Source organism: Salmo salar, chromosome 15, assembly GCF_965601325.2.
Source record: "Salmo salar chromosome 15, fSalSal1, whole genome shotgun sequence".
In the NCBI taxonomy this organism is placed as follows: Eukaryota; Metazoa; Chordata; class Actinopteri; order Salmoniformes; family Salmonidae; genus Salmo; species Salmo salar.
Window position 1 is genome coordinate 81102965 of NC_138305.1, and position 13522 is coordinate 81116486.

The window sequence follows — 13522 nt, forward strand, 5'->3', positions numbered from 1 at the left end:
ACATGGGAATGTCGTGCACAAGTCATCGTTTAAAAAGGAAATTCTACTGATCAGAAATTTTCAAACCACGACGACCTACTTTGATGACGTTTTGTCTATGCTTCATTCTCGAACCTTCCTCTTTTTTTATGGTAGGTACCAGCTGAAGCTGTATGCACGGATGTGTCTGGACCGCCAGTACCTGGCCATAGATGAGATCTCCAAGCAGCTGGATGTGGAGCTCATCTTCCTGTGCATGATGGATGAGACCCTGCCCTTTGACCTGCGTGCCTCTTTCTGCAGACTGATGCTGCATGCGCACGTCGACCGAGACCCCCAGGAGCTGGTCACGCCCGTGAAGTTCGCCCGTCTCTGGACAGAGATCCCCACTTCCATCACAATTAAAGAGTATGACTTCAAACAGTTTTCCCAGATTTGGTTTTGCACATAATGCCACTGCAATCTAACTGGTTGTTGTTGTATTCCTATACTTCTATATCTCTTCCCTTTCTCAGTTATGACTCCAACATGGATGACTCGCGAGACAATAAGAAGAACAAGTTTGCCAACACCATGGTGTTCATGGAGGAGTACCTCAACAACGTCCTCAATGATGACTTGCCTTTCGCTGACGAGGAAAAGAACAAACTGACCTATGAGGTATCAATTCTCTTTTCTCATTCCTATTTCTACTTAGAATACTGTGAATACCTCCAGAACGCTGCTGCCTATATTTGGTATTGAGACGAGAACTCTCTGGCTCTCTACCACTTGGCCCGGAGAAGCCCCGATAGCATGATAACTGCTAGAATGTTCCGTCCCCTCAGGTGGTGAGCCTGGCCAGACACCTCATCTACTTTGGCTTCTACAGTTTCTTTGAGCTGCTGAGGTTGACACGGACCCTTCTGGGAATCATCGACTGCATCCCCAACCCTTCACTCATCAACCCCATGTTCCAGGACGATGGCAGTGGTAAGAGAATGAGAAACACCTCTACTCTGCATTTAAAATTATTATGAGAGAACTACCGCACGGCACCATTTTATAAAACAAATCAGCACAACCGACGTTCAGATTCAAGTTTCCTCGTGATTTTCACCATTGTAGTAATGATGCCACTCCCACTCTGTCTGTTAGGGAAGAACATGAAGCGTTCCATCCATGGCGTTGGCCAGATGATGTCCACCATGGTACTGAGCAGGAAACAGTCCATGTTTGGAGGTCCAGGCCGGAGTGCTTCCAACATAGAGGGCCAGAACCGCAGTAAGGACAGCATTGACAAACAGGACGTCACTGTCATGGACACCAAGCTGAAAATACTGGAAATCCTGCAGGTTAGAGCTTACTAGAACCCAGCACGTCTCATGAAATGATACAGACTGTTGAGTTTTACGCTTGTGAAAAATTACAGCCATTCAAGTATCCCTTTTATGCTAAGTGCTGTTCTTTATCTGTTGTTGATATGCAGTTTATCCTGAATGTCCGCCTGGACTATCGGCTCTCCTTCCTGCTTTCTGTCTTCAAAAAAGAGTTTGTTGATGTTTATCCCATGGCAGATGCCGATGCTACAACATCAATGGAGCAAGCAGGTAGTGCAGTGCCCATTTGAGGGACCCATTGCTCTCCACTAACCATACCTTATACAGTATTCATCTCTCCATCTAAATACATAACATTCTTAACTCTCTTTCAACAGCCACCATCAACCTGCAGTACATAGGAGAGCAGGCAGAGGCCATGTTTGGTGTGGGGTAGGTTCAGTACAGCACTGTAGACCCTCACCAGCATATGTTATGGTTTTGCCCCAGTGTGTTATGATAACCTGTGACTGTGTCCTCCTGTCAGGAAGGGGAACAGTATTCTGGAGGTGGATGATGAGGGAGGTCGTATGTTCCTGAGGGTGCTGATCCATCTCACCATGCATGACTACCCTCCTCTGGTCTCTGGAGCTCTACAGCTGCTCTTCAAACACTTCAGCCAGAGACAGGAGGTGCTGCACACATTCAAACAGGTAAGGAGACACAACTATCTGCAGTCACTGATGGTAAACAAAGGTGCGGCCAATAATGACCTGCACTTCAACTTGGTACCGTATCTGCTATTCCCTTTCTTATACAGTATCTATATATATTATTCATATACATGTTCTTTTCTGGTCTCTCAGTCACCGTCTCTCTGACACACTCTCTCTGTCTCCATGTTGTCCTCAGGTCCAGTTGCTGATCTCGGGCCAGGATGTTGATAACTACAAGCTGATAAAGAGCGACCTTGACCGTCTCCGCACCATGGTGGAGAAGTCTGAGCTCTGGGTGGACAAGAAGAGCAGCTCTGGAGGAGGGGAGGGGAAGAAAGACAAGAAGGACAAAAAAGAGAATGTAGAGGTGAGGGCGAGATACGTCTTCTCCATCTATGATAAGAAAGTGTGTAATAACATGTAGTAGCTATAAACTACTTCTCACTAACTGTACTTCTGATTTCCTTTTAGATGGCCTCAGAGGTTGCGACCCCCAAAAAAGAGAAGTCGGATAAGAGCAATGAGAACTACCAGAAAGTTAAAGATGTGTGTTTTGGTGTCCATTGACATGTCACTTTTTCCTTTATCCTGCTAGCATGTCCCATAGTCACTGTTTGTTTATTTATATATATATATCAGTTGAAGTCGGAAGTTTACATACACTTAGGATGGAGTCATTAAAACTTGTTTTTCAACCACTCCACAAATTTCTTGTTAACAAACTATAGTTTTGGCAAGTCGGTTAGGACATCTTCCTTGTGCATGACACTATACATTTTTCCAACATTTATTTACAGACAGATTATTTCACCTATAAGTCATTGGATCACAATTCCAGTGGGTCAGAAGTTTAAGTTGACTGTGCCTTTAAACAGCTTGGAAAATTCCAGGAAATGATGTCAAGGCTTTAGAAGCTTCTGATAGGTTAATTGACATAATTTGAGTCAATTGGAGGTGTACCTGTGGATGTATTTCAAGGCCTACCATCAAACTCAGTGCCTCTTTGCTTGACATCATGGGAAAATCAAAAGAAATCAGCCAAGACCTCTGAAAAAATATTGTAGACCTCCACACGTCTGGTTCATCCTTGGGAGCAATTTCCAAATGCCTGAAGGTACCATGTTCATCTGTACAAACAATAGTACGCAAGTATAAACACCATGGGACCACGCAGCCGTCATACCGCTCAGGAGGGAGACGTGTTCTGTCTCCTAGAGATTAACGTACTTTGGTGCGAGAAGTGCAAATCAATCCCAGAACAACAGCACAAGGACTTTGTGAAGATGCTGGAGGAAACGGCTACAAAAGTATCTATATCCACAGTAAAACAAGTCCTATATTAACATAACCTGAAAGGCCACTCAGCAAGGAAGAAGCCACTGCTCCAAAAAAGCCAGACTATGGTTTGCAACTGCACATGGGGACAAAGATCGTACTTTTTGGAGAAATGTCCTCTGGTCTGATGAAACAAAATGACCATCATTATGTTTGGAGGAAAAAGGGGGAGGCTTGCGTGCCGAAGAACACCATCCCAACCGTGAAGCACTGGGGTGGCAGCATCATGTTGTGGGGGTGCTTTGCTGCAGGAGGGACTGGTGCACTTCACAAAATAGATGGCATCATGAGGGAGGAAAATTATGTGGATATATTGAAGCAACATCTGAAGACATCAGTCAGGAAGCTAAAGCTTGGTCGCAAATGGGTCTTCCAAATGGACAATGACCCCAAGCATACTTCCAAAGTTGTGGCAAAATGGCTTAAGGACAACAAAGTCAAGGTATTGGAGTGGCCATCACAAAGCCCTGACCTCAATCCTATAGAAAATATGTGGGCAGAACTGAAAAAGCGTGTGCGAGCAAAGAGGCCTACAAACCTGACTCAGTTACACCAGTTCTGTCTGGAGGAATGGGCCAAAATTCACTCAACTTATTGTGGGAAGCTTGTGGAAGGCTACCTGAAACGTTTAACCCATGTTAAACAATTTAAAGGCAATGCTACCAAATACTAATTAAGTGTATGTTAACTTCTGACCCACTGAGAATGTGATGAAAGCTGAAATCATTCTCTACTATTATTCTGACATTTCACATTCTTAAAATAAAGTGGTGATAACTGACCTAAGATGGAATTTTTGCTAAGATTAAATGTCAGGAATTGTGAACAACTGAGTTTAAATGTATTTGGCTAAGGTGCATGTAAACTTCAACTGTATTATTTTATTCCAGATCCCCTCTACTCTTCCTGGGGTCCAATTATTAGACACTGCTCTACCATAACATATGTACAATACAAAATTAATAATACTGCACTGTTGAGTAGTGTTTGGCCGTATTTCTGAAGACATTCTCTTTACCCCAGATCTTGGAGCGTCTGAATAAGATGTGCAGCTCGGGTGTGTGGAAGAAACAGCAGAGACTCCTGAAGAACATGGGAGCCCACAAAGTGATGCTGGACCTGCTGCAAGTGTCATACGATCAGGTGAGGGATGTACGTGAGCTGTGCCTTACCCCCACTCTGACAACCAAACACATAGTATTGGGCTAACGTTACCTCGCTGTCTCGCTCTCTCTCACGCACTTTCCTGGTTCTCAGCATGACACCAAGATGCAGGGGATCATCAAGTGCACTCACCTGTTCCTGCAGAAGTTCTGCATGGGGAACCTGGAGAACCAGATGCTCCTCCATAAGAACCTCAGTCTCTTTCTCAACCCAGGCGTGAGTGAATTCACACACAGCTTTTATTGCCTTTTCTACTTCCATCCCTCCTGTTTTCATCACACAATAATGTCCTTTCTGTCCCTCCCTCCTCTCTTGCTCTCTCTCTCTCTTCTCCCCCCCCCCCCCCCCCCCCCAGCTCATGGAGGCAGAGACAGTGCAGCACATCTTCAGCAATAACTACCAACTGTGTACAGAGATCAGTGAGAACGTGCTGCAGCACTTCATCCACTGCCTGGCCACTCACGGACGCCACGTCCAGTACCTCAACTTCCTGCACACCATCATCAAGGCCGAGGGGAAGTACGTGAAGAAGTGCCAGGACATGATCATGACTGAGGTAAGACAACCTCCCACGCAACTTGCTTTTAACTTTGTTTCATTGGTATGGAATCCTCGAAAAGTTGTAAATAAGGCTGCAGTTTTTCAATGTTTATAAAATCTTAGTGAAACATCTAGTCTGTCTTACAATCAAATATTTGTGCGAAACCCAGATGAGTAATTGAAAAATAACAGATGAACCACCTCCAAGCACTCACAAGCCACATTAATCATATCAGCGATGATGTAATTGTTTATCCCACACGGTGTGCTTGCTTTACCCTCTAGTTAACCAACGCCGGTGAGGATGTGGTGGTGTTTTATAATGACAAGGCATCATTTGCCACCATGCTGGAGCTGATGGCAGAGTCCAGGGAGGGGGTTCAGGAGCACAGCCCCCTGCGCTACCACATCTCTCTGGTAGAGCTGCTATCTGCCTGCGCTGAGGGAAAGAACGTTTACACAGAGATCAAATGTACCTCGCTGCTGCCCCTAGAAGACGTGGTGAGAGTGGTCACACACGAGGACTGCATCACAGAGGTACGTCTGAAATGGAGCAAGTATACAATTAGTTGGTAGCCTACGTCGTCCTCAGTTCGACAAACCACAGCAGCATGCAATGATATGCAGACATGCAACTGCAGAGGTAATGGAAACCATTATCATTACAAAATGTACAGAGGCCTGAGCCAGCTGTATGTGTTCATGTTTACCCTTGTGGTCCTCAGGTGAAGGTTGCCTACGTGAACTTTGTGAACCACTGCTACGTAGATACAGAGGTAGAGATGAAGGAGATTTACACCAGCAATCACATCTGGAAGCTGTTTGAGGACTTCACTGTGGACATGGCCAGGGTAAGTCTCACTCCCTAATCAGTGGGACTGCTCTTACCCACAAGTTTCATCATCTCTAACCACTCTCTTTTCCCTCTAGGTGTGTAACAAGAGAGAGAAGCGTCTGACGGACCCTATCCTGGAGAAGTACATAATCAACGTGGTGTTTGATACCATCAATGCCTTCTTCAGCTCCCCCTTCTCTGAAAACAGCACCTCTCTACAGGTCAGTCAGCTCTGATGCTACTGCCTACTCCAAGGCTGTGATATAGAGTTTACTGTAATGCACTGTTTAGCAGAGTGTTTGTATTGTGTCTGACAGTATTTGTGTGGTCATTTAACATGTCATGAATTCTCATCGTGTGATTTTCCTTCCTCTGTGCCTGTAACCAGACCCACCACACCATAGTAACACAGCTGCTCCAGTCTAGCATGCGTCTGCTGGACTGTCCCTGGCTGCAGCAGCAACACAGAGGCCTGGTGGAGACCTGCATCCGCACCCTGGCTATGACAGGTGAGACAGGCCTACTGCAGGGCCCAGAGGTGGGCTACATTTAGGGCCACACAGGGTCAAACTAGGGTTGCATTCCTTTGTTAAATGACTTTAGATTTTTCGACATGGTTTGAGTGGGAGTACCTTTTTGAACTCAGTGATGACTTTCCCCGATCTTGTGTGTGTGTGTGTGTGCAGCGAAGAACCGCTCCATCTCCCTGCCTCTGGACCTGGAGTCTCAGATCACCACCATGCTGAGCAGCAGTGCTCCCAACTCTCTGTCCCGCTCCAACCCCAACTACAAGAGTTCCACCCGCTCCAGCCGCCCCTCCGCCCCCAACAACCCCTGGGACTACAAGAACATCATCGAGAAGCTGCAGGTTCGACCCTTAAAACGACTCTTTAATTACCCTGCTGCCTTCTCCCCCTCCTGTATCCGTCACTTTATTCAGCCATAGCCACAACCGAATTACACATGACATCATTCCTTGGCCTCTGTCTCTCTCTGGTTTGTTCCCTGTTCTTGAGGGTTTGGTGTTTGACACAGTGGGTGTATATTCCCTGTCCCTCTATCTATGCTGTGATGTTCAGGACATCATCAACACCCTGGAGGAGCGTCTGAAGCCGCTGGTGAATGCAGAGCTGTCTGTTCTGGTGGATGTCCTGCATCAGCCTGAACTCCTCTTCCTGGAGGGGACGGACGCACGGCAACGCTGCGAATCAGGGGGCTTCATCTCCAAGTAAGGGTCTGCATCTGAAATGGCACCCTGTTCTCTACGTAGTGCACTACTTTGGACCAAAACCCTAAGGGAGGTCCTGGTCAAAAGTAGTGCACTATATAGGGAATAGGGTGCCATTTTGAAGTCAATGATATGTCACTATGGTGTGGGGGCTGTGTTGTGTGGGGATGATAGTGTTTATTTACCAACACAGTCACTGGGATTTACACATGCAAATATTTACTCATGCAAACTCACTGCAAAGTGCAATAAAGAGCATTTTTGGCATGGTATGGATGAGGTCTAACGCTGTCTTTGTGAACCCAGACTGATTCAGCACACTAAAGCCCTGATGAGCTCAGAGGAGAAGCTATGCATCAAGGTTCTGAGGACCCTGCAGGAGATGCTCATACGCACACTGGACTTTGACGAGAAGGTAAAGACTTATGACCAGTCAGTGTAGGTCTTGGAGATCAACCAATATAATATCTTAGTGTATTTAAAGGCCCAGCGCAGTCAAAAACGTAATTTCCTTTAATATACCGAACAAGAATATGAGCGCAACATGCAACAATTTCAATGATTTTACTGAGTTACTGTTCATATAAGGAAATCAGTCAATTTAAATAAATGAATTAGGCCCTAATCTATGGATTTCACATGACTGGCCAGGGGTGCACCCATGGGTGGGCCTGGGAGGGCATAGGCCCTCCCACTTGGGAGCCATGCCCAGCCAATCACAATGAGTTTTTCCCCACAAAGGGGCTTTATTACAGACAGAAATACTCCTCAGTTTCATCAGCTGTCCTTGTGGCTGGTCTCAGACGATCCCACATGTAAAGCCGGATGTGGAGGTCCTGGGCTGGCTTAGTTACACGTGGTCTGCGGTTGTGAGGCCGGTTGGATGTACTGCCAAATTCCTTAAAACGACGTTGGTAGAGAAATGAACAATAATCCTCTGTCAAAAGATCTGGTGGACATTTCTGCAGTCAGCATGCCAATTGCACGCTCCCTCAAAACTTGAGACATTTGTGGCATTGTGTTGTGTGACAAAACTGCACATTATAGAGTGGCCTTTTGTCCCCTGTACAAGGTTCACCTGTGTAATGATCACACTGTCTAATCAGCCTCTTGATATGCCCCACCTGTCAGGTGGATGGATTATCTTGGCAAAGGAGAAATGTTCACGAACAGGGATGTAAACAAATTTGTTAACAAAATTTGAGAGAAATACGATGTTTGTGTGTGTAGAAAAATTCTGTGATCTTTTATTTCAGGTCATGAAACATTGGACCAACACTACATGTTGCGTTTATATTTGTGTTCAGTATATATATTTCCACACCTGGTTGGAATAATACTGTGACATTGTGAAAATGATGATTATGCTCTTTTAGTATAAGAGCTTTTTGAAAAGACCGCCTGCAATGTCTGCCTGTTTTGGTGAGATGGAGTTTTGGCCGGCCTAGTGACATCAATAGACCAATAAGAAAGAGAGTTCCAAACATCTCTGCCAATAACAGCTAGGTTTCAGTTTTCCCCTCCCCACTCAGACCACTCCCAGACAATCCTATGAAAATGATTGCTTGAAAAATTGCTCTTTGCTAAGAAGCTATTTGTTTTCAATTAAAATGGTAAAAATGGAACAATCACTGTAAGGCATTTAATTGTTACCCAGAAATGATTTGATATTGAGATCAGAAGGCTGCATTGGAACTTTAACAGAGGTTTTATGAAGGTGCTTATTGAGGTACTATTTGGGTAGAAACTATCCAGTGTGCGTATGCTAACCATGTCTCTGTGTGACTGAATGCCTCTCCAATCAGGGCATTGCACTGAGGAAGGTGCTGCTACAGAACTACCTCTTCACCAACAAGAAGAACAGCAAGGGAGATCTGGTTGAACTTGGAGCAACAGGTTTGTTTATATTAGGCTTATAACATGATTGTTACTGATTTGTGTATATATTTACCGTGTGTTAATGTGTAGGTGCTGAGCAGGAGAGAGACTGGGCAGCTGTAGCTGCAGTCCAGTGTCGCCTGGACAGGGAGGGTGGCACAAAGCTCTTTACTGACCTCGTCATGAGCACCAAGAACGACAAGATCTTCCAGGAGAGCATCCAGCTGGCCATATGTCTGCTGGAGGGGGGGAACACAGAGATCCAGGTTAGATGTAACACAGTATAGCCTACTGTACGAGGCAGGTGCATGGTGATTCTTTCCTTATAATAATGCACTGATCCTCCTCCTTTCTGATTTCCTTCAGAACTCCTTCTACAAGCTGATGATGGGGGACAACAAGTCTGAGAAGTTCTTCAAGGTCCTCCACGACCGGATGAAAAACGCCCAGATGGACATCAAGGCCAACGTATCAGTCAGCGTGGGAGAGATGAGTAACAAAGCCAATGACAACAAAGACCTGGAGACCAGTGAGTGGGACACTACTCTGATCTTACATAGTCAAATGCAGGTTTAGATTGTAGTGATTTATAAAAAATAATGATGGTCATTTATGAGAAACAATGATTCTGTGTCAATGACTACGTAAGTCTATGGTAAGGACATTGTTGGTGTGTTTTGAACTGTCACTTCACTCTTCATGGTGCCCTCCCTGGTATTTGTCCCTGACAGGCTCTGGTGGGTTGGTTCTACCTGCGACTACTCTGCCTCTCTTGGCCCCCTCCATCGCCCAGGTCACTGCCCTGGCTTCGGAGCCTGAGCAGAAGGAGGTGGAGACCGAGATGGGCCCTGCGATCATCATTATGAAACCCATCCTGCGCTTCCTCCAGCTGCTCTGTGAGAACCACAACCAGGATCTGCAGGTGAGAGGAAGAACAAGCACCACTTATACAGCTGATACTGCTCTCTGCTGAGGTGTAAACAGACTGATGTTATTCTACAGAAACTCTCCTGTGAGGTAGCTACTAGCTAGGGTGATTTAAAAACTGTTATGGTCTGATTGACCTATTGACCATCCTTCTCCCAGAACTTCCTTCGCTGCCAGAACAACAAGACCAACTACAACCTGGTGTGTGAGACTCTGCAGTTCCTGGACATCATGTGTGGCAGCACCACGGGAGGCCTGGGCCTGCTGGGCCTCTACATCAACGAGAGCAACGTGGGCCTCATCACCCAGACCCTGGAGACGCTCACAGAGTACTGCCAGGGCCCCTGCCAGGAGAACCAGGTCAGATGGCCACACACAGAGTGCTACGGAAATTATTACTTTAAACAGAAACTTTGATAAAGCCGCCAGGAATGAGGTTTATTCAAAGTTCCATTAGGTTTCAGACAAATAACACAGGGTTGTTTTGTCATAATGATAATAACTTTCTAGGTGTGCTTTGTTTTTGTAGACTTGTATAGTGACCCATGAATCGAATGGCATCGACATCATCACAGCCCTCATACTGAATGACATCAGTCCTCTGTGTCGTTACCGCATGGAGATGGTGCTGCAGCTCAAGGTTCATTTCACTTACTGTTCTTTTACAGATTTTTGTGTCCAAGCTCCTCTGTGTCCAAGCTCCTCTGTGTCCAAGCTCCTCTGTGTCCAAGCTCCTCTGTGTCCAAGCTCCTCTGTGTCCAAGCTCCTCTGTGTCCTCACTCACTCGTCTGTGTCCTCACTCACTCGTCTGTGTCCTCACTCTGAATTGACATGGTCGGTAACGGTGTTGTTTCCAGGACAACGCCTCCAAGCTGCTACTGGCTCTGATGGAAAGTCGCCATGACAACGAGAATGCCGAGAGGATACTGTTCAACCTCAGACCTCGGGAACTGGTCAGAGCAAATACTCATTTCTATTTCTTCTTCTCTCTCTCTTTTTTCTCCTCATTATTTTTATACTAACTAGCCTCTAAAATGGCAATTGTATACACATATCAAGGTGCAGCACACTACAGAATACACCAGTCAACATTAGTATCACACTGTCACCAGGTGAAGGTGATAAAGAAAGCCTACCAGCAGGAGAGTGAATGTGAAGGTGGAGAGGTGTCACCTCAAGAGGTCGGCCACAACATCTACATCCTGGCACTTCAGGTAACGCTCCCGTTCAGATTAATGGAGTGGATATATACACTCCTATAATAACGTAATAAGGTCATGTTAGAGAATAATGCTTTCACATGCTATGCTTCTGATTGTGGGCCATGTTTTGGTCAGCTGGCGAGGCACAATAAGATCCTGCTCAATCTGCTGAAACCTGCAAAGAGGACCAAGGAGGGAGAGGAGGGCATATCCTCTATGGTGAGTGTCTTTCTCTCTCTCAATATCAATTCAATTTCAATTTAAGGGGATTTATTGGCATGGGAAACACATGTTTACATTGCCAAAGCAAGTGAAATAGGTAATAACCAAAAGTGAAATAAACAATTTAAAAAATGAACAGTAACTCTCTGATTCAGAGGGGTTGGGTTAAATGTCCCTTTCTCTCTGTCAGCTGTTGCATTCATTTGATCGCTTTTGTATTTTCATTCCCTTCTGGGCAGAATTCTTTGTAGCCTTTCTAATGTGTGTTTATTTGAAGTCAGGGTATTTGTTCAAGACAAGCTTCAGCAAATCTGGTCTTCTCATTAGAAGAGGAAGTTGCCTCACTCTGTACTTCTGTGCTGCAGCTGCTCGCATTCATGGCAGCAGTGACTCACTGCAAACTTTGTTTAACAACGGATTTTAGCGTTACATGGGGATATTTTCATATCTGTGATTTGTTGAAAATGCCTGAAAATGGTTCAACATAAAGCGAGACTAAAAGTATTATAAAACTGGTTGTTTGGATCCTGGATGCTGATTGGTTGATATGCGGGTGTTGTGGGACAACCCCCGTAAAATACCATGTGTTAATGTCGTAATTCCACTGTCCTGCAGCAGGAAATTCATAAACTTCATCATCCTCTGGGGAAAAAAGCATCTACACATTTCTTTTTCCATGCTGCTGTTTGGTTTGCAACAGTTGGGGGTTGTAAAAACCTACATGTCTGGCTCTATGACCTGTGCAACAATGTATCATTTTACAAATGCAATCTCTCCGTTATCCCAAGAATGATAGTGAAACGAATAATTCACCATGGAATCCGTAAACACTCAGAATTCCATTAATTCATTAACCAGCCTATGTAGGCCTATTGGATATGTATTAACCTCTAAAAGTCTAAGCCGTTGGGGGTGGGTACTAAGCTAACATATGGAATTGTTTTAAGATGGTCATACCATGGATCATTTAGTGTTTGATTTAGAATTTTAGGACCCCTGTAGGTATAAAAAAAGATGTACAACATTTTTGGGGGATAAAATATTGCATTTGGGCTTTAGTACTATAAAACGCATTGAATAACACATTCATAAATGGATAAACAGACAGTCAATAATATCATAAGGAATCAGGTTTTGAAGTGTCTGTCCTATATCTAGGAGATGTAAGAAATTTCAGGAAATATTTGTGTTTTTTGGACACACATAAGCCTCCATACTTCAGTTCATTTTTTAAAACTGGTAGCTGGTTACCTTCACAGGAGTCCCTTGACACTTGTAGGGGTCATAGAGCAAAACGGAGAACACCATCGCGTTTGTCATAATATGGTCATATTAGTAGGCCAAACCATTCAGACGCTACAGACATTTTTGGGTTGTCTCCTGGTCTGACAAACAGAGCTGTAGCGGATGGCTGAAATAGGCTGATAAGGATTAAGATGCAGTTTAAATTGACAGATTTTGATGGATTATTTTATTATGTTACTGAGATTGACGCACGGCTGTGTCAATAGACTCTTAAGGATTTATTAAATAATTATTTATTTAAGTATTTGTCTCATCATTGAATCTCTTCTAGCTAGCTACATGCCAATGATTTGTTTAGCGTAGCAATGTCGAATGATTAGAATTAACGACTGGGTTAAAATATGAGAAAATAACTAAGGACCAGTCCGCTTGGGTAGTAACACCAGAATGCAAAAGTTATCCAATGCGGGCATGGAGGCATGGGAAATAATGGCTGTGAGAGCTCACTCAATAGTTATTGGTAGCCCCTAACATGGAGAACAGAAAGCGCTGGAGTGCCATTTTAGCTGGCGATGATGTGAGTCGGACGTCCCATGCTCCGCCAAAGAAGAGGCAAACAAACACTGGCTGTCACCAACCAGTGCCAGGACCATGGACAGTTCTTCCACTCGTGTGCCATCAACAGAAACATCACTATTAACATCACCAACTAACTTTGGACTCGCCAACCCTAATAGTTGTTGGATAGTTAATAAATCATTATCATTGAATTTCTGCTAGCTAGCTACATTCCAATGATTTGTTTAGCATAACAACGTCGAATGAATATAATTATTAGTTTTAACGACTGGGTCAAAACATGACAAAATAACTAGCCAGCCCGCTTGGGTAGCAGTTTTAGAATGCAAAAAAACAAATTTGCTCGTTAAAATAATGTTTTTAATGAAAAAATG

The 13522-nt window shown here is 44.5% G+C and overlaps 1 protein-coding gene across 1 annotated transcript in view; it reads left to right on the forward strand.

Moving 5' to 3' along the window:
- Nucleotides 1-13522, forward strand: part of LOC106572092 (inositol 1,4,5-trisphosphate-gated calcium channel ITPR3) — a 40208-nt gene that overhangs the window by 20526 nt on the left and 6160 nt on the right. The window contains exons 19-46 of the mRNA XM_014145919.3: nucleotides 136-387; nucleotides 495-639; nucleotides 807-951; nucleotides 1117-1313; nucleotides 1448-1568; nucleotides 1676-1730; nucleotides 1825-1990; nucleotides 2190-2360; nucleotides 2465-2539; nucleotides 4352-4471; nucleotides 4586-4708; nucleotides 4848-5048; nucleotides 5318-5569; nucleotides 5758-5883; nucleotides 5963-6088; nucleotides 6256-6376; nucleotides 6554-6735; nucleotides 6947-7095; nucleotides 7402-7510; nucleotides 8901-8991; nucleotides 9064-9239; nucleotides 9340-9502; nucleotides 9705-9895; nucleotides 10060-10260; nucleotides 10430-10540; nucleotides 10758-10853; nucleotides 11013-11114; nucleotides 11238-11321. Coding sequence (XP_014001394.1) covers nucleotides 136-387; nucleotides 495-639; nucleotides 807-951; nucleotides 1117-1313; nucleotides 1448-1568; nucleotides 1676-1730; nucleotides 1825-1990; nucleotides 2190-2360; nucleotides 2465-2539; nucleotides 4352-4471; nucleotides 4586-4708; nucleotides 4848-5048; nucleotides 5318-5569; nucleotides 5758-5883; nucleotides 5963-6088; nucleotides 6256-6376; nucleotides 6554-6735; nucleotides 6947-7095; nucleotides 7402-7510; nucleotides 8901-8991; nucleotides 9064-9239; nucleotides 9340-9502; nucleotides 9705-9895; nucleotides 10060-10260; nucleotides 10430-10540; nucleotides 10758-10853; nucleotides 11013-11114; nucleotides 11238-11321 — 4051 coding nt within the window. The remainder of the gene's footprint in view (nucleotides 1-135; nucleotides 388-494; nucleotides 640-806; nucleotides 952-1116; nucleotides 1314-1447; nucleotides 1569-1675; nucleotides 1731-1824; nucleotides 1991-2189; nucleotides 2361-2464; nucleotides 2540-4351; nucleotides 4472-4585; nucleotides 4709-4847; nucleotides 5049-5317; nucleotides 5570-5757; nucleotides 5884-5962; nucleotides 6089-6255; nucleotides 6377-6553; nucleotides 6736-6946; nucleotides 7096-7401; nucleotides 7511-8900; nucleotides 8992-9063; nucleotides 9240-9339; nucleotides 9503-9704; nucleotides 9896-10059; nucleotides 10261-10429; nucleotides 10541-10757; nucleotides 10854-11012; nucleotides 11115-11237; nucleotides 11322-13522) is intronic.